This window comes from Lepidothrix coronata, unplaced genomic scaffold (genome assembly GCF_001604755.1).
Source record: "Lepidothrix coronata isolate B3197 unplaced genomic scaffold, Lepidothrix_coronata-1.0 Scaffold42, whole genome shotgun sequence".
NCBI lineage: Eukaryota > Metazoa > Chordata > Aves > Passeriformes > Pipridae > Lepidothrix > Lepidothrix coronata.
Window position 1 is genome coordinate 425,911 of NW_016690222.1, and position 23,076 is coordinate 448,986.

The 23,076-nt window shown below is 37.8% G+C and overlaps 1 protein-coding gene across 8 annotated transcripts in view; it reads left to right on the forward strand.

Annotated features, from left to right (window-relative positions):
• Nucleotides 1–23,076, forward strand: part of RPS6KA2 (ribosomal protein S6 kinase A2) — a 289,256-nt gene that overhangs the window by 20,464 nt on the left and 245,716 nt on the right. For 2 of the 8 annotated variants that reach the window (XM_017813729.1, XM_017813731.1), the window contains exons 1-2: nucleotides 9,688–10,150; nucleotides 18,691–18,755. The exons of 1 other annotated variant lie outside the window; for it this stretch is intronic. Coding sequence is in view for 3 of the 7 variants with exons in the window: in XM_017813726.1 (XP_017669215.1) it covers nucleotides 10,103–10,150 (48 nt within the window). In the remaining 4 variants the exon portion in view is untranslated. Of the gene's footprint in view, nucleotides 1–9,687; nucleotides 10,151–12,691; nucleotides 12,830–13,524; nucleotides 13,677–16,668; nucleotides 16,821–18,690; nucleotides 18,756–23,076 lie in introns of those variants that run through there. 5 more of the 8 variants (XM_017813730.1, XM_017813727.1, XM_017813728.1 and 2 more) reach the window with 5 other exon arrangements.

The window sequence follows — 23,076 nt, forward strand, 5'->3', positions numbered from 1 at the left end:
TTAAGCTTGCAGTAACTTTATCCAACAGTAGAGGTCTGTCTTGTTTGGGGAAAGGGTTTTTAATCAGTTAAGAATGAATTATTATATGAGAATTTGAGTAAGTCTTCAGTCATTTTTAGTGTGGAGTTTTCTTTTTGTTTCTTTGAATACTAGTTTAAATTTTTTTAACAATAAGAGCTGAGCTGACAGTGCTGTGTGCACTTGAGTGAATCATACTTGCCTGTTACAGGGAAATGCTGCCATCACTGAGCTGTTGTGAGAAGCAGTAACTGGAAGCTGAAGCCTGTACCCCCTCCCCAGACCTGGTAGCTGAGAACAAAGCTAGAAACTGCTGGCAGATTTTTAGAAGTGTGGGAAGGGAGTTTTTAGAAGCTGGGAAGTGTGCTTGTCCTTCTCTTGAAGTTTTCAAGTCAGAACTGAATTCCTTTCCAGAAAAAAGGCTTTAGCCAAACCCCAGTTATTTGGCTTCAGATAGGCAGAAGCAGATGAAAGTTCATGGCTGTGAGACAGCAATTGTTATAATAGATGAACATAGTTTTTTCTTCTAATGTTAGCTCACAAAATTACGAAGATTCTTCCAGAATTTTTATCTTTCAACCCAAATCAGCTCTAAGTACTCTCCATATCAAATTAATTGTTACATCTGTGAATGGAGGGACTGTGCAGTTCAGAAATGGTTTCACAAGTGCCTAAAAGCACAGGTCTCCAGTGTGGGTTTTCTGTTACTTAAGACTCAAACCTTCTCTAGTTCATCATTGCCTATTAAGGTATGCAGTCTTTTCACCTTTAACCCCCCCTTGCTTACACTGTTCTGGCATGAAATTTTAAATGGTGCTGTTTTCATTGAGCTGTTGGAAACTTATATTTGGGTTTGTTGAAGTTGAGTGACTTCAGCCCAAACACATAATTTGCCATTTATGAGTTAGAACTATGATAGTTCCTGCTAATCATCCTGCGAGTAAAGCATCCTACAGCTTGGCTAACTACACAATGTACAGATGGTTCTCTTGTTCCCTCTATCCAAACTTAATGAAAGTTTGCTGTTAATCGATGTACATTTCAAAATCCTGTTTCTACATTCCTTCTTAATTTTGCAGATAAGCATTTGAGAGGCAATTGATGAATTGCTCTCTTGCATTACAGATCAAATTTGGTAAGTCTTAATGGTAGTTCTTTGTGTACTTGTCCATAAAGAAATTATGAAAGGTAAACACAAAATTCTGTATAAATTTATTGTCTGGAAATATATCACATTTAGCAGAAGATTACTAATTTTTTTTTAATTTTATTTTGTTGTTCAGTGAAAATACAGTTTTGCATTAGCTAGGCCTGAATTAAATAGATCTTGTAGTTGCCTAAATCAAGCTGTGGCTTATTTTGTTGCTCTTTTCCTGACATTTTCGGTTTAACTGTATTTTTCAAATATAACTTTAGAATCATCCAGTATTGACAGCGTTTTTGCTGCCTTGTTGCTTTTAAAATTCTAGATCCCCTGCCACACCTGAAAGATGAAACTCCTGTGAGAAGCTGGGCATTTTCCAAGCATTAATCCCCTAGCGCATTGTTTTCAGGTAACTTGGTTTATTTGGCAGGGTTTGCTTTACTGTAGGTTATGATCAACTGCAGAAATTACTGGAATTATAACAGAGAGTATAATTTTACTACCTTACATGAGATGATAACAGATAATGGGAAGATGGATTTTTTTAAAATCTATGAGCAAAGAACCTGTATGTTGTCACTGTAACATTACATTCTGCATTCATGTTTTTGGTACATCCACATAATGTCTCAATAGAAGAATAATAGCATCTTTTAATCAGGAGATGAAAAAGCACTGAAAGTGAAGAGAAAGTTGGTTTTGTTGTTTTTTTTTTTAAAGTCAGTATTGTAGCTATTTCTAGAAATCTCTTTCAAAATGCTAACAGTACTCATGTATGGCATTGTTGTGCCAACTATTGTGCCACTGTGTGTCTGTGGGAGGTGCAGAACACAGACTTTGGAGCATCAATCCTTCTTTTGTTTGTGGAGTGTGCAGGAAGTACCATATGCAGGAGAAAGTGAATAGATTGTACCAGCAGAGCTATGCCACTGTGCTCAGTTTTCTCAGTTGGAGCCTTGTGTTCAGTTACAGTAATTTCACCTTTGAAAATGCATAAGAAACATGGTTATTGAGACCAAAGAGTCGGTGGAAAACTATTAGAGCAATGGAGATAAATGTATATGAGGAGATAGAATATTAAACCTCTTTAACTAAAGGTGAAACCAAGAGATGGTTCTTTTGGTTTGTGTGGTTTTGCTTTTCTGTGGAGAAGTGAAGATCAAATAATTTAAGGTGCAGTTTTTAACTTTTTTCTTCCTTATATGTATGTCTAAAATGTGCAAGACTAACAAGTAAAATTAAAAGGCAGGTAGATTCAAATGAATTCTAATAAATTAAGAAAATAGGACTAAGTTTGTATTTTATCCTAAAGAAAAGATATTACTTATTTCCAGTTGTGCACTTTCTGTTTTTCTCCAAAGTCTCCGGCTTAAGTCATGTATTACTTCTGTTTCTATATCCTTTATAGCTGTGAGCAATAAAGAGTCACCAATATAATAAATATTTTTGCAACTCTGGAAATGTATGATTTTAGATACTTTATAAACTTAGAATAGTTAAAATGTCAAAAAAAAATAAGATGCCCAAGAGACATACTTGTTAGAGTACTCTAAATATGTGTTGAGATATATGTTGAGACCTAAGTCTGAATCTGAGGCATTCCCTTTGGGCAGTAGGCTTTCTTCCTTCACTGTGCTAAGGAATTACTCTCAACGTGAATTAATCTTTACAGTGATTATTGTAATAAGAACAATGTATGGTATAAAAGCTTTTTCATTCTCATATTAACTTAACTACCTAGATTATTCATTTGTATTTACTCTGCATATTGGAAAGGTCAGGAGAAGCTATGAATCTGTGTTCAAAATCTGACCTTCTACATCTCTTGGAAGTGTTAATTTGTAGGCCAGTAATATTGTCATATTTCCAGTATATATCTAAATTACCATAAAGACATGAAAAACCAACCCAAGACATAGAACGCCTATGCAATTACAGGTTGCAGCCAGAGCTGAATGATCAGTTACTCCTCCTGCAGCAGTCTTGCTTTTTTTTTTCCAGTGGCCTTGTGTTCGTAAAGACACTGCAAGTTTTCTAGGTATGTAATCTTGTCCATGAGTGACTTTCCTGAGGGTCCTTCTCTGAAACGTTGTCCCATGACTTGTACTGGACCTTTACGAAGTAGCCCTGATTCAAAACTTTAGTGTGCTGTCAAGACTGAGCTGTCAGAGCATGTCTGTTGGTGCTGTGCTGCCTAAATCACGTCAGAGCTTGCTGAGCTATAGTATGGTCATGCATTTTAGTAAAATGTCTTTGACTTAGAAATATTTGAAAGTGTAGACCATCATTTAGAGAGACAAATCTCTGACTTTCTGGCTATTCTACTGAAGGGCTCTTTAATAAGAACAGCATTTATTTGGGGCACTGGATTAGGTTTCCAGATATAAGTAATTTCAACTCTGTTGTACAGTGTTACAAACCTTACCTCATCAGTAGAGGTATTTGATCACTACCGAGCATGTAGTGGCATTTATGAAATAAGAGCAATTAAAATATACTGAGAATACTCTCAGAACTTGTAATTTCCTTCATTTCCACTGATCAGTGCAGTACAAAGTGAAGAGTAAAATGTGATAGGGAATCACGTTATGATCATTTTCAAACATGTGTGCGGGTTTTGGTAATCAGGTAAACAATGCATGCATGTAGAGAAGCATGGTGTTAAGGACTAATTGATAGCCTGCAGCCTTTTGTTGTCCTGTTGCTCTGTTCATACCTTCCATTCTCTTCTGCCTCAAGCAGGGGTTGTTTCTAGTAGTATATATGGGAAGTTTAAGGAGACTGGGAGAAGGACAGGGAAGATTTATGGACCTGGTTATTTTCCTTCCCTATGTTCCTTAACCCCATCGCCTACATTGTCATGTACATAGAGTAACCTGTCTTTGTTTTCTTCCAGACTTGAGTGTAGGCATTGACTATACTAGAAATAAAGTAGGGTTATCTCATATCTTAACTAATGTGAGTTTTGTAACCAGTATGCACAGTACAGAGTTCTGGATAACTTGAGCTTATTTAAAGGAGGACCAAAATCTCAGCAAGGCCATGAATCATAATGTACCTTTTGAGGATAACCTGATTTTTGTAGGGGGGGGATGGGGAAGAGTATGGATTATTGTGAGTCTGTGTGAAATATCTCTAAAAAAATCTTTTGACTGTTGGAAAGATTTGCAAATGACTAAGCTAAACACCTTCTTTTATAGCTGCTGTGTACTGATGTTGCTTAAAAAGGCTTGTAAAAAGAAATCAACTTGAAGGTGGCTTGCATTTATAATATAGATTTAGAGAAACTCCATGGAGCTGTTTTACACTCAAAAAAGTATAATAGAGAAAAGTCTTGATCAAACCTTGACCACAGTGTCCAAATTCACAGCAGTACTTGAAATGAATTCCTTAAAAACGTCAGCTGTAAGATTCCTTAAGCTTTATGATATACTAAGTTTCAAGAAATAAAATAGACTTCTCTTCTTAAAAAGTTGTTCTCCTTTCCCATTCTGTTACTTCTGCACCTAGAACTTTTCCAGCTGTGATGCAGCACTGTTTCTTTTTTCTGTTTTTAATTGCAGACGACTTAGTTTTGTTTTGTTTCTGGTATAAAGGTGATGCAGTCATTTCTTTGTTGAGAGCATCTCAAAGGGTAACTCGGGTTCTTAGGGTAGCAGGGGGACCGTGAAGTAAGATAACACACAGGTACCCAGGAAATGCCAGGCAGTGAAAGGATTTCAGGAAAATTTATTCCAAAGTTGAGAACACTAGCCTTACAAGGGAAAATTCCTAACAGTGCTTGAACACTGGGCCTAAGAAAGGCCCCTCCAATCTTCCTTGGCTTTCATCATGACTGCCTGCCCTTGTGCATGACCCCCTCCCCCAAATGCAGAGGCCCATAACATCTGTGAGGGTTTATCTCTCCTCATACCAGAGAGAGAGCCTGAAAGCTTCCTCTGGAATGCAGGAAGCAAAAAACCATCCAACTATCTTTGAGAAAGGTTCTTCTTAGGTTGGAGAGCGTTCTTAAGTGAAACAAGCTCTAATCTCCTCTCTATAAATCTTCCAGAAAAGGTATCTACACTTACGGAGACAAAGCAGGTTCTGTGGAGAAACCTATTTCCTTGCTTCTATTGCAGTAGTCCTTGGTATCAGTCCCCCAGGAAACTGCCTTTCTGTTGGGTGTTTGGGAAGGTGTAGGGGGAGAGTGGTTTATGTGAGAATTTGTTTTAAAAGCTTGAGCAGGATCTGCCAGGCAGTGATGTTTGCTAATTGGAACAAGAGGGGAAAGTCACATGCAATTGCTGCTGCCTGCAGTGGGCACTTCCAAGACCAAACTGCTGTGGATTTTGGCATAAATTATTTTGGAAAGGGAGTAGAGTTCTGTTTTCCAAGATCAATGCTTTTGACTTGCTACTGTGTATTCAGTATTATCCAGAAAACAGCATCGCCTGTGGTCTGCTTCCTTGTTTATCCCTCAAAGTGGCTCTTCAGGCGCTGGAGTTGGTACCCGAGGACAGAAGAGAAAAAGATGATAGAATCATGCCTCTGGGCTTTGGAGGAGTGGGAGGGGAAAGAAAGAAATTTTTCTGCAATCCAAACTTCCTGATAAAATGTGCTTAGTGTTTTTTTAGCTACGTGTTTGAAAAAAGAGCCTGAAAACAGCTCATATTGGAATTTTCATGATCTAAGTTATGAATGATCTTTAAGAGAGCAGTCTCAGTTCTTTGCTGTGTAGCTCCAGAGAGCTTAAACAGATTTGCAATAGCCAGTTGTCTGGAGTAATCCTTTCAGCATCATAAAGGAAAGAATTCAGTGCTCTGTGTAACAACCTCAAATGATTTAGAGACAAAACTTGACAAAACCATCATTTTTGGTTCTTGAGTATGCAGATCAATAGCATCATGAGCAAAGACTTTTGGATGCAAAGGGCACAATGCGTGTCAGAAGCTGCTGTGCTGCCCTTGCTCTGGGTTTGCTGATAGGGTTGCAAGAAATGGTATTTGAGTTCTAAAGCAGTAGTTTTTGTTGCTGCTGTCATGGCTCAGTCCAGTGGATTTAGTGGAAAATTCTCCTTGTTCAAGAGGCCTTGTGTCAGGAACTGGGCTTCTGCACATTGCACGGGAACCTTGTAACAGACAGCAGAGCTGGTGGATCTTCCCTCTGATAATCAGGGCCAGAAGGTATGTTCCCAGTATAGATGTGCAGCATTAGGGTTACTGGAAGTTGTGTTAGAAGCTGCTGATCTTAAACACTTAATCTTTAGGGTGTCCAGATTCATACTGAGAAATTTTTTTAGAGTCTCATTTTTAAGCACAGACAAGTACGGCTGGATTTGATCCAATATTTACAGATTTATTGACCAACTTTTGCAAGGGGTCAGATAACCAGGAAGAAACTGGCTTGTATTAAGCAATTCTCCTGGTATATTGTAAGCTTGTGTATATGTAAATCAAAACAGGAGGTAAAATGGAAACCTGTCAGTTACAGGGACTAACGTTTGGTTAGAATTGCTGATAAAATAGTTTAATATTATTTTTACCTTTTTACCTGTGTGAGTTAAAGCAAGAAGGTGTTTTATCTTTTCAAATCTGCATTACTAAGGAAAGTAGCAAAGTAACTTAAATAGATGTAGAAAAGGATATCTGTAACACCACCTACCTTTGTATGGAACTCTTTAATATTGGTTCCAGTGAAGAGTAACACTCTACTGAAAGAAAAATCTGAGCTATATTTTTCTTTAATATAAGATACTGTATAAATGCTATATATGCAGAACTAAATATAGGCACAGGATGCTTTATTCCTTCAGTCTTGCAGAATTTGCTTATGGCTGGCTTCTCTTGGGAGGCTAATGCATCTTTCCCATTAGAGTTAGTGTTAGATGGGAACAGGCCTGCTAAGAACTGTGTAGTTCATAAACAAAAATAAAAATAATAAAATTAAATAATTAAGAAAATGTGGTTCCTTCTGTTGGTTAGATCAGAAAGATGAGGTAAGCATTCATCAATGAATGATGCATCTTTCATTTAAATTGCTTAAGCAAAGCCTGTAGCATATAACAGTGCACAGATTTGAAAAGGGCAGATAGCCATGTCTGGAAGTAAACGTGTTATGCACATGATTTTTGGAGGACTTGTTTGTTTGTTAGATGTTGCATTTAGCTGAAAAGATTGTGAATAAGCAGAGACTGTGTTAGGTCTGTTCACTGTCACATTTAACAAAAAGCAATTATCTACCATAGTAACCATGACAGAATTCAGAATATATTCAGACACACATAAATACCTAAAAATAATGCCAAGTACATCTTTAGTCCTCAGTGTTTTTCTTGATTAAAATAAAACCAAATCAACAAAACTGCAGGAATTCAGAATTATAGCTGAAAGTCTACCTTTTACCTTTACTATAGTGCAGCTGTCTTCCAAAACCTGGTTATGGATTAAAAGGTGTAGAAGTGTCTTTATGGTACTTTCAGCCTAAATCTAATTGTTTAGATTGAGCTACACTTTAAAGAATTAGATGAATATAGAGTCTGGGATTATTATGTGCTATCTCAAAGGAAGGAAGTCTTTTGAATTTTTTAAGATCTCTTCAAAGTATTTTAATTTGCTTATGTAGAGGAAAACCTTGCAGCTTTTGTGGATGTGAGTGCAGAAATAAAAATGCAGCCAAATAATTATGGTATGAAAAATGAAATTCTAAGTTAATGCTGTTTGACTCTGGAAATCTCCTAGGCAGAAGTTTGGATACCAAGAAATGATGCAGATCCTGGAGTAAGAATTGTTAGTTCTAAAAGTAATATGCTGCTTGGTAATGCATACGCTGAAATTGAAAGGTTTTTTTAGACTGTATGGCTTGAGAAGCTCCAAGTTCCAAAACTAAGCTTGCCCTTTTTTAGCAGAAACTATTGAGAAAGATACTAGGGGCTTCAATTTATGTTTCTGCTACACGCATCCAGGTGGGTTTTAAGATGATTTCACCATCCTGTTTTTACAGATATCTTTGGATTTTCTGCACCTTACAGAATATACAATGTGATCTTCCTAAGAAATGTTCTTTTTAGCTTTTATCAAAATGGAACCCAAAGGTTTCAAGCATGTAACACACCAAAGAATTAGCCCCTGTCGCACTGCTTGTGTTCCCCAGTTGCCAGTTTCGGAACCTTTTCTTGAAATGGGACTTGGAATCATCTTTTTGGTGGCGTTTTGATAGATATCCTCCTGGTGCAGGATGCTTCTCAGAAAACTAGTCTGTAATTCTCTCCCATCAGTCTGAACACCTGGTGGCTAGAATAATCTTCTAAATGCTTTTAACGGGTCAACTGCTTACATTCAGCTGTTGGTTTATCTCAGCGGCTGTCCTGGGTCTGTATTTTTCTCCTGACCAATATTTTGACATACCTTGCACTTCTGTAGCATTTTCAGTGTACCTCTTCAGTTGGACTTGGACTTTCTCAATGGTGCATAGTGGCACCAGTTCTCAGTTTGATTGTGCATTTTACTGCAGCTATCACTTGCCTGTCATGTTTAAATTCAAACCTCTGCATCTAAGTGTATTCTGAGTTCTCTGAACCTCCTGTTTCCTTGGCTTGACTTAGACCTTGCCACTTCCTGGAGGTTAAGCACATGTGCCTCTGTAGGGGTGGAAATTTGCAGCAATGTTTGATAGTGTTTGTGGTACTTAGGCTCCTGGAGAATGGGACAGCAAAAGGGCAGAGGCTTGTGGTAAGGAAATGATGCAAATGGAAGAAACACGATACAGGTAGAGATGTATCAGATTAGATATCTGCAACTTGTGTGAAATAATATTTATAGTATAAGAACTGGAGATGGAGATTTGGGAACAACTGAAGACTGTTTGGAAAAAATTCTTCTTGTAACACATTTCTGTGTATCCTTATAAGCACACTGACTCTTCAAGCATCATAGTACTATTAGGGAGGTACGTTGGTCATGAAATGATTTTAAACTGATTAAAGTAGCTGTTTCAACGTGTGTTCCATTCTTAAACACAGGGATTATCCCATTGGCGTTATTGGGAGTGAACACAGTGTTTCATATCAGATTGTCCTACTCATCTCATGGCTAGGCTTCGCGAACGAAGATTTGGGAATTGTCCTACTACACTTGCTGTTTAAGGACACCAGTGGCCCAGGAGATGCAGCATCACTGGTGTGCTGCTGACCCCTGTCCTTCCAAATCTGGAGCTGAGCTTTAGTTGGAGATTCTCAAAGGGAAGGCAGCAATGCCCATGATCACTGGTTCCTTTGGCATTGAATCAAACTCAGCATTGGCATGCTCTATGAATACCTCCGTGTGTATCTGTATATAACATCTTTGTGTGCAATCTCTTTCTGTGTAGAGTTTTTTCTAAAAACTATTCAGAGGAAATAAGTCTCCAAATGATATAAAGAGAACATAAGTGACAGGCTCTTTCCTGCGCTTGGCTGAATCGCATACAATGTGCTTAATTAAAGGTGCGCAGTGACAGGCTGCGCTCAGCAGGCGGTGCTGGGTAGTGTTCAGAGTCCTGGACGTTGAGTGAGTTTCTTCTGTAGCACAGGGTTTGAAAGGATCAGGGAGATACTGAGCGTCTCAGTGCCTCTTTCATTCTCCTGTAAATTCTTGCCCCTGTATAAGCACCTTTTTTAACTTTGAAGGGGTTATTTTTAGGGAGCAATGCAGACCTGTTATCTTCCTCCTTGTGCTGACAACACAGCTGAAGGCTTCGGCTGGAGCTGGAGTGTCTGTATTACAGCTTCCTCATTTGAGTCAAAGATGAGATCCAGCCTAGCTCTTGCCTTTTAATCTGTTGCGGGGCTGGGCTGGTGTCTGGTGACGCATTGAGCTAAGCTGGCTGCAGCAAGTTAATAGAGAAGGCAAAAGGTGTCAAGCCCCTGCAGAATGGCTCAACTATTTGCAACACCTGACTTGTATCCTGAATGCTGAAAAAAAGATGATAAAGCTGCCTCACAAGAAATTGCAGAAATTTTTCCTTAAAAAGGTAAAATACTTTTTTTTTTTTTTGCTTGCTTGCTTGCTTTAGTTAGGTTGATGACCAAGTTTGACAACTGCGTTGTTTTTGTGCTGTTAGCCTTGTGATTTCTTTGCACTGAGATGGCTCAAACTGTTCTCTCAACGTAATATTGTTTTTGGCTTGTGGTCTGGGACACAATGAAAATCCAGCAGACTTGAGCAGCATGCTACAGGGGTTAGTTTGATCACAGATACAGTTTACAGGTTCTGTCACCCTCTTGTGTCATGCTGCCTTTTAACATTGCTCCGTGACTCAGTGGCACTGTATATTCCAAATCTGTCAAGCAATTTAGTGCTAAGTTTTTGCAGTGTATGAGAGAGAATGCTGCTCATTGACTGACTGATGCTCATTTAAAAAAAAAGTTGGTATTAAAAGATGTGTATGTGGGCTGTATATTTGTATTCTGTTTCCAAATATACCCACACAACTCACTAGAGATATGGAGACGTCTAATAGAAAAGATAGTGTACTTTCAGGTAGAACTCTGTTTAAAACTGCCTGAGTTTAAACTGGGTTTAAAACTACCCCTAGATCATATGTTTCTGTGAAGCACTATACCTGGCTAAGTATTGAGTGCTGTGGTAATTAGCTATCTGAAATAGCATTCTTTAATATCTGCATAATCTGTGGATCCTGTTTTGGTAATATATAAACATTTATCCCATACATTATGAAAACATACAGTGTTGTTTTTCTTTTCCCCCTTCTCCCTCTCCTTCTTATCTTGGCTAGTCACACACACAGTTTATTAGTGCAGAAGTGCAGTCTGTTTATTCTATAGAATATCTCAATTTTCATGCAAGGCATTTGCAGTTGTAGTCAATTGCAATTTTGCATTTTCACTATGCTGTATAATTTCACATATGAGATTTCATACTGATATCAGCACTATGCTGTTTCAAAATAAAATATTTGACTTAGTTTGTATACTAATTAAAATAGTTTTAAAAGGGTAAAAGAATAGGCAGTTAGGTTTCAGTGCAAGTTAGAATCTGGCACACAGTTCACTGATTTTTGGAGCATTTGCAGATGGTTGGTTGTACCTTTCTGGAGTAAATTTTCAGTATTTAAATGTTGACATGACAGTTGTGCTGTTGAACTGTCATTTTAGGGTTTCTTATGTTGATTGAAAAGAACTTTCCCTTTTGATAGTGTATATATTCTTTAATGCTGGCAATATCTGATCAAATGGTCATAATTCTACTAGGATATAGTAACAACTGTGGATTTTCTGTTATACCCTTGAATATAGGACTGAAAACACCCAATTGATTAACATGGATTAAAGTGCAAGAGAAAAAAGAATTATGCTGGATTTGATTTTAGTGCAGTTGTTGGACATTTATTTAATTGAACTACTAGTTTGAAGTGACGATGTGAAGGTGGGTGCAACCAAGGTGGTGTTAAGCTTAAGTTATCATGAAAATAGCAGTACATCATTGGTAGTCTTGGGAGTCCCATAGGAACCTGTTCTCTCAAAAAGATGTGTCTGTGTGGTGCCAAACAACAGAGATATCAAATATCATTCATGTCCTCGCCTGTGTTGATGGTTCCTGTTATTTCTCTGGAGGTGGATGGAGTATTTTCAACAAACCATGTTCTTACTTGTGGTAATGTGTAAAACAAAATTGGGTAAAACATCTGTAACCCTTTTAAGCTTACTTACAGGTTAGTTTGTAGAGGCCTTTTTCTGGATGCTAGGAAAGGGAGGCACTGTGAAACAAGTAACTAGATCCTGCCCTATGCTACATATGCATACTTCGGACTTGAGTGAGTGCATGAACGTATTAGGACAGAAACTTGACTCAGACTGGTGCTCTGCCTTGATTTGAGTCACAGGAATTAGTAGCGTATGTCATCATAGATTGCTAGTTAGTGTTGAGAATTTTTTTCTTCCTCTAAAATGACTGTTGCATGAGAGCAGGCAGGGTTGTGGTTAAAAAAAAATGAAAGTAATCTCCAGTAGTTGGAAGGTGAATTAGATGAACTGTGTCTTTGAGGGGTGGCTAGGAAGAACTAATAGATTCTTTCTGAGGGGTTTTGCTGTGATAAATATGGAGTTAATGATTTCTTCCTTTATGTGGCTGCTGTCACAGCAATATCTTTTTGAAGCAAGTTTTGAGAAGGACCCGAAGGTACCTTCTTGCTTTTGTGAATATAACTTTACTGTGATCTATCTGATGGCTAGCCTGTGTGATTATTTTTTAGGTATTGGTGCAATTAAGTAGTTAAAGAAACATGCTTGTAATTTTGCATATGGAAGAATGCTCCAAATTGACAAGTGTTTTAAAATAAGTAGATTAGACCTTAGCATGGCCCTGTATTTTCTGGCGAAAGAGTATCTACTGAAGAATGACATCAAATTTGATTATTGCAGTAAATATCTCCTTCAGAGCTTCCTTTTCAATATTATGTACTAAAGCAGCAGGTGAACACCTTATCAGATGTTACTTGGCTTGCTATTTGTGTAGGCACCAGCAGCTCGTAGACAAGTGAATGATTCTTTTTGTGTATGTGAGGGGTGGTTTCAGAGTTGAGCCTTTAATGGCTGTATTGAAAACATGACTGACATGTTGTGTTTCAAGTTCCCAGAAGTACACAGTGGTTCCTAAAAGAACTTTTTTCAGGACCAGCAAAAATTACCTGGTAAGAGTATATTTAAAACTGTGTTGCCTACTGAACCTTGAAAGGACTGTTGTCCTTCCAAAACAAAGGACAGCTGCTTAACATGTGAGTGTTCTTCCATGTAAATTTATCTGTGCTACTCAGTTTCTTCTAAAAGCTTTGTCTGAAACAATCATGTAAAGGAGAGAGGTGTTCTTCGTGTAGTGCTATAACACTGAAATAGTATGCTTTACAAAATTATTATGCATGGAAAATAGGATATCACATAAGCTGTTTGATTTAAGAAATGGATCTGAAAATAATTGCTTGTAGTAAACTATAATTCAGTAATTGAGTCAGCATGAAAATAAAAAGCAAGTGGAAAACATTTTGATTTGAATGGCATTCTGGCAGAGAAAAATAGATTTTATTAAAAATGGGTAATTTAAAGTTTCACTGTTTGAGCAAGATATAATCTCTCCCAATAAGACAAAAGCACTTAAAGCAAAACAATTAAGACTTCAGCTGATGCACTCCTTTACAAGGATCTGGTGCTGTAAATCCTGTTTGTGTGATTTATGGAAATGCATATGTTCTTTGTAGCATTAAAAGGGATGATCTTTAATTTTTTTCAGTGTTGTGAAAAACAATTTGATAATGACTGCAGTATTGGCACAATATTGCTCTGTGGTAGCTTGTGATAAATGTCTGTGCCTTTTCACCATTGCCACCAATAGAAGTTTCTGTCCTGAAGGAATATGTGACTGAGTCACTGATGCAAAGGGGAGCAGAATGAAAAGATACCTACCACCAAAGGAATCTGACAGTGTGGACCTCTTAGATGTCTTTCTGTACATTTGCACATGGGAGAGTCATACACATCAACAAGGTATTTTGTGATCTTCATGATGTTTACGGTGTTCGTTCATATTTTTTTTTAAAACAATGCATTTCATGCACAGCCTATAAAACTGCGTGCTTGTCATATGCATGCTTGTCTGTTGTGTTCTCAAGGACCTAACCAGCTTGAGTTCAGGGACTGCTCTATCTTTGGTGATGCTGCCAGTTCAGTTTGGGTGGGGGGCTTGAACCCTTTATAATGGAAAGATTTTCAAATAATCTCCCCCCTCTTCCTGTAATATTCAGTGTCACAGTTCCTGTCCTTTATGATGACAGTGGTCAGTAAGGGTCAGCCCTTGGAAGCATGGGGAATTTTAGTGGTCTTTAACTAATTTGCATATTACTATGTGACTGTTGCAGAGCTCTGTGTTAAGGTGCCTAATCTGGCAAATAGTCTGCTTCTGCCGTGACTGGGACAATTTTAGAGAAAGATGGGGATAGTTCTTTCCAAATGTGTCGGAGAGTGTGAAAGGCAAGAGAAATAATTTGGGGAGCTCTTTCAAATAAGTATGTGGGATTTCTCTTATGCTTTGTTTTCTAAATAAACCACTAATAGTGGTGTGTTTGCATGTGTGTGTGTGGAGAGTTTTTCCTATATCTGGTCCAGAGATAGTTATTAGCTTCAGTTGTTAGCTGGAGCCAGCCTCAGAACAGATAATGTTTAACTCTGATCCCTTCAAGCAAGTAATTGCATAGAGAGAAATGACTGTCAAACTAATACTTGCAGCAGCTGTTTTCTGGAGAGAGAAAAGAAAACAAACTTGGATGTGATTTCTGGTTGGGCTTAAAAGGAAAAGTTGCAAGCAGGAGCAGTCTCCTCCTCTCACTCTTGGTGAGAGGTGATCTTCCTGGTCATTTAAAATCTTGCCTACTGCACCTTCAGAAGACAAGTCTTGGACTTGTCTCTGTGACACTGGCAGTAATTAAGGCTCTTGGAGCTTTTTGGCTGCCATGTTGTTACTGCACTAAATGGCAGAAGATGCAGCTGTGTGTTTTGCTGGTAGTTTATTTTGAAAGATTGCAGAGGGAGCTTTCTAAAGCATACTGGTTTCCTAAAGTTTCCAAGACATTAATAGGACAAGTATGCTTTTGGATGTGTAGTACTTGTAGCTTAAGTATCATGTTCAGTTTTTGGTGTCAACACAGAACAAAGCAGACTGCTCACAAAAAAGGGAACTTCTGTTCAAGTCAAGGCAAATAGTTTTAAAAGGAAAGCAAGAAAATTCTGAGTTTAGTGTGGCTATAGTTGTGTATCATAGTATATATACATCTGTAGAACTAATGTAAAGACAAATAATATGTTTATACTGCCTTTCAGTTGTGTATAAAACACTGCACAATGCTTTTGCATGTTACAACCAAAGAGTTGTATTGCTATATAGAAGGAATATTAAGATTGAATATAAAATACTCCTGAATTTAAATTGCTTAATGCTCGTTTTCAAAATTACAGTGGAAGCTAATCTTTACACTTCTATTTTATTCTTTTCTCATGCAACAAGACCTGTATATATTTCTGCCCTTTATATTGGTGTCAGTGTTGCAAAGGAGTGCTTTAGTTGAGGGAAGTGAGAAAAGGTTTGCTTTAGAGCTAAGCAACATTATGTATTTTTCTTCTCACCTTATTCTCAGAAATAGCTGAACTAGTCAAACTTGAAAGTTTGCAAAAGAATTGAGCCTGAGGCAGTCTTCTGGCATGGAAATGTCTAAATAGACTTGATTTGGTAGAAATAGAAGCAACTGAAGCATAATTCTATGATGGGAATGTGTTGGTAAATTCAACAGGAGGTGGTGCTTGTGGAGGTGGTGCAAGAGCCACAACATTGAGTGAGAACACAATTCATTTCTTCAGCACCATCTTCATTCCATCCTCCTCCCCCAGGTTGAGTGACTTGAGCAAGGCCATGCCCAATTCTGTGAGCACAACTCAAAAATGTCTACTTACACACACCACTTACCAGTGGGACAACTACTGCTGTCCATGGGTTGTGTAACTGGATAGCAAATGAAAATCAAGCCCAGTTTGAGAATTTGTATGTAGTGAATGTGCATCAGTGCAACTTGGGTGGAGTTGTGTCGGCTTGTCATTAGCCACGCGTGATATAGCAATTGTTTTAAGGCCTAGAAAGAGCAAGGAAGCATACAGACAAGAAACTTTTTATTTCTGTGCTTGAAGTAGAGGAAAAATAGGTTGCTTTTAGGCAGTGACCCTAATGAGGGGTTTGGAAGGAATAGCAGTAGTTATGTGCAACAGATTGATATGTAATATGAAAAACTCCGTGAATTTCTGATATGAGTCAAGGAAGTAAAATATCTGATGTATTTTCTGAGTCCAAAGGCTGAATGGGGCTGACCCACGATTCCTTAATAGCAGGCTTTCTTCTGCCCCCTAATTAAAAAAACCCAAACAAATAGAAAAACAAGTAAAACAAAACAAACAAATAAAACCCACCCAAAACCTGACAGTGATGCAGGAGGACCTGTGGAAATGCCACCAAATTTCTATCTCCTAGGTGTACCTGTTGACCTCCTATAAAATTACTTATGCGGAGCCTAATACTGTCTTAACACTTCAATAAGCTTTTGATCTAGCTTGAGACAGACCTTGGTACTGCTTTGAGAAAAGTTGTACAGTTTTGGCCAAGAAAACAGCCTAAAGCTGCTAAATGCTACCAAGTGATCCATCCCTGTTTCCAGCCTGCCACAACTCTTCTGTGTTCCTTACTTGCAGCACAGCTTGGGCTGTGCTGCCAGCCTGTTGCTTTTAGGCAACAGGCTCTGCTCTACTGGGCATCTCCCCTAGCCATGACACACCATTGCCTTCCTGGGAGTGCTCTCTTCTGGGGAGAGCAGGACCTCACTGTATGGGGATGTGGATGTGCTCTCAGTGGACAATGCTTTTGCCTCCCTGAATGAGGAAAAGGACTGCTCGATCTGTCTCCTGCAACTTATGTTTCACCAACAAACTCTCATTTTTGTAGGACTGGGAAGGCTGTGGAATGGAGTCTGCCAGAGGAAGCTGGCAGGGGCTCCAAGATGGCAAGAAGCACTGATAGAGGCTGAAGAACAGAATGGAGATTTTGACGTAAACCTTTGTAAAATTGATGTGAATTTCCTTGCTATTGCTAGCCTAGTACGTCTATTAAATATGTCTTGTAATTTGTTATCTTGTTTAAACAATTGGTAGATAAAGAGGAAGACTACCTGACCACTACCTGACAACCTTAACCACTGTAAGATCAAACAAAAAAAAAAACCAACGGAAGACAATTATGTGTACTGTCACTTACATGCACTAACCTTTGTCTTATGTGGATGTGTCTCAGAATAATATGAATTGTTCTCCCCAAGTCTTTCTGGCACATGGGTGACATCTTCCCTGGAGCACAGAACTATAGTAAGATCCTTGAAGACTAGTTGCTATAACTACTGCCTGAGGGCCTGGTGCTGAGTGTGCAGAAAACGTACAGGTTCTCTTAGATAAGGCTTTCTGGTATTTTGCAGATTTTTGTACTGAACAGCAATTTCTTGAAAGTGCAGTCAGAAGTTAAAATTCAGGTGGATATGTATGGTATATCATACCTTTCTCTTCCCCTTGTTTCCTTATACATTTCTCTCCCATTTATCCTGCACTTAATTTTGTATTTTTTTTAGCCTGTTATGTGAGCTCAATGTGTATACTACATTTGTACTTCCTCTCAAAAAAGCAAAATGTATTACAGCTTGGAAACTTAGTAGAAAAGTCATGGTCAAATGACTGAGAAATCTACAGCCCTGGCAGAGAAGTCTGAGGCAGAAAGTGATTTTTTTTTTAGGGTTTTTAGCTTTCTGGTCCATTGAGTGATTTTTCTTGGGAGATTTTTTTTTTGGCCTAGATGTTCTCATGCATTCAGGGGAGTGCATACGTCTTCATAAGTTCTGGCAGCACTCTGTTCATCATGTTGGCATTAGTCAGTTCTTATTTTCTGCACACCTAGTATGCTTTCTTTTAACTAGAGCTTGTGATGATAAATATTAGTTTCTTGCTCTGAAAATCAGAACATTCTCGTGAAAGGCTTGATGCTCAGTGGCTCTAAACAAGTACTTTTCCCTGCATGGAAATTTGTGTCAGGAAACCTACCTGTAAATGCTTTGTGCACTGTTGTCATTCAGGTTATTTACCCTTTGTTGAACTGCAAAGCTCATGGTGTGTTTTAGAGGGGAAAATGAATCATCAGCTTTAGAAACAATTATGAATATCTTGTGTGAGCAAGCTAATTTCTTTCCAGAACCACCATTTTCTTTGCAGCTATCTTGAAGAACAGTTAGTAATGTACTTTTTTCCTTTTCAGTTTATTCCTGTTCTATTTCTTGGCTAACTTTCCAACATACTTTTTCCAAAGTTTTGTCTCTTATACTTGGTAACTTTCTTTATCTTGGTGCTTTTTAGTGCATGTTCCTTCATTTTAGAAAGCAATGAACTTCTTATGGCATAATTAAGTAAAGTAAACTTACAGATTTATTAATGCCAGGACAGTATAAATGTTCTCAATTGTCTCTGAGCCCTTTTACTTTTTCTGCATCCTCTGCTAATTTTTTTTTAATTTTTTTTTTTTTTAAGCTTTAGGATTTCGGTATCTGTGCTAATGCAATGGTGGTTGTAGATGATGAGTTTTATTACATAAAAGCTTCAGAGCTGCAGAACTGGACTTGCTATGACTTAACAGACTGGCTATGACTTAACAGTCCTTTCCTGTTCCTTTTACTGGCATGCCAGTAAGTCATTCGTGTGTTTGATGGTACTTGATACAACACATGTGAGCACTTCAATACTTTAGCCTCCTTATGTTGCACCTGAGTAGACTTTACAAGCCACAGAACTATTCCTACAGAACCTTTAATTTTTTTCTTTCTGTTCTTAGTGTTCATGTATTTCTTTAGCTATCTTTTGGGTTATACCTAGTTCTGTACACCCATCAAAAATGAACCTGAATTTGTACCATAATCTATACTGATATTCACAGGGCTTGTTGGATAAACTGGGGAAGACTGAGAAGGGAAGAAGAGAAGGAACCTTAACTGCCACAAGGTATTCAAGCGTATTCATCTTGCACACCTGCACTTAAAATTTAATTATACATGTAACTAGGTGTAAGCTCTATACAGTGTGGAGGAAAACAGTGTGAACGTACAGAATTTCAAAAGTAAAATCCTTCAGGTATTTTTATATCTAATATATGCAATATTATTTAAATAGTACTTGTAGTTGTGGTGCAGCAAGATTGCTACTTGTAACAAATTGCGAGTCCAGTGTAACTCCTGTTGAAATTTTTAACAGTAATTATGGTTGGTCATAATAGTTGTCAGCACATCAGAAAACTCAGAGCCTTAGATACCATTGGTGCCTTTGGGCTCATCCAGAAATTTTGAAATGTACAAACAGTAGAGTAATTGCTGGTCTTGCAATAAAGCAATGTTAAGCTCAATTTTTACTTTTTTTTTTTTAAATAATGTTTGTGGAAAGCCAAATGAGAGGCAAGGATTAGGATAGCGGGCCACAAATGAGAGTATTTGGATGCCATTGCTAGCTTTGTTCTATTAGATTTTTTTTGAATATTTCTGCATCCTGGGCCATGACATCCTTAACTTTTAGCTTGTGGTGATTGTGCTTTTATGAAATGAAATTTATGGGAAAAACTGTTAAAGTGTATTTCTTGTTGTTTTGAAGTTTTTCCCTTCTCAACTTATTTTTTCAGGTATCTTCCCTAAGTAAAATTTGGGAACACAATGTAAGCAGCATCCTCCAACATGCATTCAAAGTCAGGTCCTCTGAATGTTGTAAGGTTCACTCTTGAATGTGTTGCTGTTGCTGAAGAGTTACTCTTTTGATGTGCAGCAAACAGAGATTTGAAGGATTCCTGTTTTGCCAAAATGTCTCTATCAAGTCCAAACAACTTTCTCTTGCAATCTTTCAGTACTAAAGCCTTCCTACAAAGATGGGTGAAACTTCACCCATTTTTGCTTGTCTTTAGATGTAGGCTATTTTGGAAAAATTGTTTTTCTGACTTTGCTTTAAGAAGAAGCATCACTCCCAGGCTGAATCTAAGGTACCTCAAACTACCAGTGTTTTAATTTGTTTCCCCTTAAGGAAAAACTAGTGGCTGAGCATGGAGGTTTTTCTGTCAAGTCTTGATAGATAGATTGGATTACACCCAAAGGACACCGTTCTGAAAAATGGAACTCCCTTTTCTTCACATAAGTGGGATTTTAGCTTCTTCCTTTGCTAAATGTTCAAATTGTCTCCTGTCCTCTGACATCCTGAATTCTTTGCATTGATTTCCCATTTGTTTTGCTTGTATCCAGGATTCAGCACTGTTGCTAGCAGCAAAACACACATGCTGTGCACCTTCTGCTACAAGCACAAGTCATCCTTCCTGCTATTAGCTGTTTCAATATTCCGAATGTCATTCAGGCCGAGCTAATTTTTCTTCCTCTTTTGTCAGTGTGATCTGTCTTTTGCCTCTTTGCTTTAATTAGGGTGGTCTTCCAGTCCCCTTGAACATGGATATGAAGTGCCTGCGGCAAGTATATTCCATATATATTTCTACATGTGCAGCTGTATTTTTTCCTTGCCATACTGGGACCAGTAGGTATTAACACTGGCATGTTCCACCTTTTTTTAAGTTTTCCAGGTTGATGGAGCATCTTTTCAGCAGTCACTGCTGACCTTCAGAAATTACTTTTAAAAGGGAGAAACATGCAGGTATTCAGTTTTCAAACTCTCAGGAAGTAAAGGCAGCAATCTTGGCATGAATCTTTTTTCAATGACTTCTAGTGTTACTATATAAAGGAAGGTATGAGTCATGCAATGAAGGTAGGTTCCTGTATGTTTCGAGTTATCATGCAGGCATTACTCTTTTTCCTTGGGGTTTTTCTCACCTGTCTTAAGCTTAATGCAGGCTACCAAACTAGGTGAGTCTTAGGGGGAATATAAGCATATACACCATGTTTTCTAGAGAGTAATAAATTCACACTCTAGTTGTGTAGGTGTATAGATAACTTACCTATTTCTTAGTAGCAGTTGTATCAGTTAAGAGCTGCCTAATTTAACCTAAAAATGTAATTCTGAGATATATCTTCATTTACAGCTCTCTGATGGGTATACCTGCATTTCATTTCTAACCGGTTTCCTGTACCAAGCAGAGTAATGTTACATCAAAAACTGTAGGAATTATTGCCAGTGCATTTGTAACTTACCATATAAACTAGGAGTTAGTACTTTCTAAAAAGGTACTGTGTGCAACATTTGCAAGACTGTACTGGTTTCCAAAAGATACCTGCAGAGGTGAGGAATGATAAGATGTGGCTGTGAGGTCCACATTATATCTCCTGTGATGCTCTGTATGAAAGTCATGGGATTGGTCTTTGGCCCAAGGGCAAACAGTAGGTTACCTTGGGAAGACCTGGATCACGCAAACAGTCCCTAAAGGGCAAGGCTGGGGTGGACAGCGTGAAAGAAGTGTAAGACTTATTTTGCTAGCTCTAATCCAGGATGCACCTTTCTGATCTAAATTCGTGATGATAGTTAAATGAGATTTGAAGCATAGACCATATATTTTGTTTAATGTGAGTCTCCCTCCCCCTTTAAATAAATTTTGGTTTTAATTACACTGTTTCAGCCTTCAATTAGAGTGAAGTAGGTGCACCATGACATGTCCTTTAAAGAAAAATAGCTTTGTAGCCAAATGGAAATGGAATTCTTTTCTTCAGATTATTTCTCTTCAGCTCTGCCCACAGGTTGGTGACAGTTGTACTGTTCCCAGAGCAAACAGTGAAGTCTCTTTCAATTAAGCACCAGGTCGTGCTCAAAATTACTTCTGAAAAGTCTGTGGGCTGGGCTGCTCATTAAGATTAGGAGACAGAAGTTTACAAGTGTGTTTTTTGCTTTGTTTTTATTATTGTATTGAAATCAGGGATGTTTATGTAATCTTTAAAACTTAAAGGGAAGTAGGCAGTGTTGAAGGAAAAGCAAATATTAATATGTCTTTAATAGCTATCTCACAAGAAAGTCTTGAAGTGGATTGGCAATACTTTTCTACATTACAGTACTAGAATCCAATAGACACGTGTAAATGTTATCGAAAAACTACAATACATGTCTTTAGCTTGAACCGTGGTTAATTTCCTTTTCTTTTACCATAAAAGTTTATATTGCAGTTTCTTGCTTTGCTTAAAGATCTTGGGATTTAGCTGTTCCTCAGCCCTGCTTTCAGAGAAGTAAACTAGCAGGAGCCATAAAATTATACCACATGATTTTTCCTCCCCCCTTTTCTGACTGCTGTATTTAAATAGCAAAGGAAAAATCAATGGAATTTACTGTGACTTTTTACTTACATCTTTCTTCAGAATTTTGACTTGTCTTGACGTATTTTATTTTTTTTAATCTGTGCTACATTATTTATTCCCTTCTCCAGTATGCTGCGCTACACTTTTCACTTCTGAAAAAGTGACACAAAAAAACCTACAGACATCTTAACATGTGTTTTTTCTAAGTGATCGTTTCTCTGCTGCTCTTAATTGCTTGATAGTGTTTGAAATAAGACTGTACAAGCCAAGTGACAGACTTATGTAAAGAAAGTCTTCTGTATGAAAGTTATTCTCATCCCAAACTGGTTTAAAATTCTGCTTAATGTCCTCTGTATTATAAAAATATAAAGATGTTGTTGTGAGTCATTCAAGCTACTAAAAAGGGAAGTGAAACTAAATTTTTAAAATAAAGCTCTTGTTTAAGCTTACTCATTTGCTGTAACAGAAGTTAGCTGCAAGGTGTTGGTACTGTGTTACTGTGAAAGGCTGATGCAGCAAGCAAATAATTGTGGTTTTTTGACTGGATGTTGATAGGATCTTGTTCCCTTTTATTCATAAGCAACACTGAATATGTTGAATTGTACACTGAGGATTCAACCTCTAGTATGGATTTGTCTGATTTACCTTCTAGGATGGAACTGTAAATATCTTCATTTATTTGGGAAAGAACTAGCAACTCTAGGGCATTGGAAGGATATTATTTATTTATGAAAACAACCTTCCCCTCCATAGATGAAGAAGCCATGAAGCGGGGTGGGGGGGATGGGATCGGGAATGGGACGGGACACAACAAAACAGACAAGACACATAGACAGAAAAAACCCAAACCAAAACAAGCAAAAAACCAAAACCAACAAAAAAAACCCCTTAATGAACTTCGGAAGTTCCTTTATTTTCACTGGAAGTCCAATGATTTTCTTATACCTCAGATTGTGTCAGAAGCTATCACTCAATATTTCAGCTTTTGGGGTGATAATAGACTGCATTATTCATTGAATGACACAGAACGACTGTAAAATAGCTGAAGATGAGAGTAAGAAACA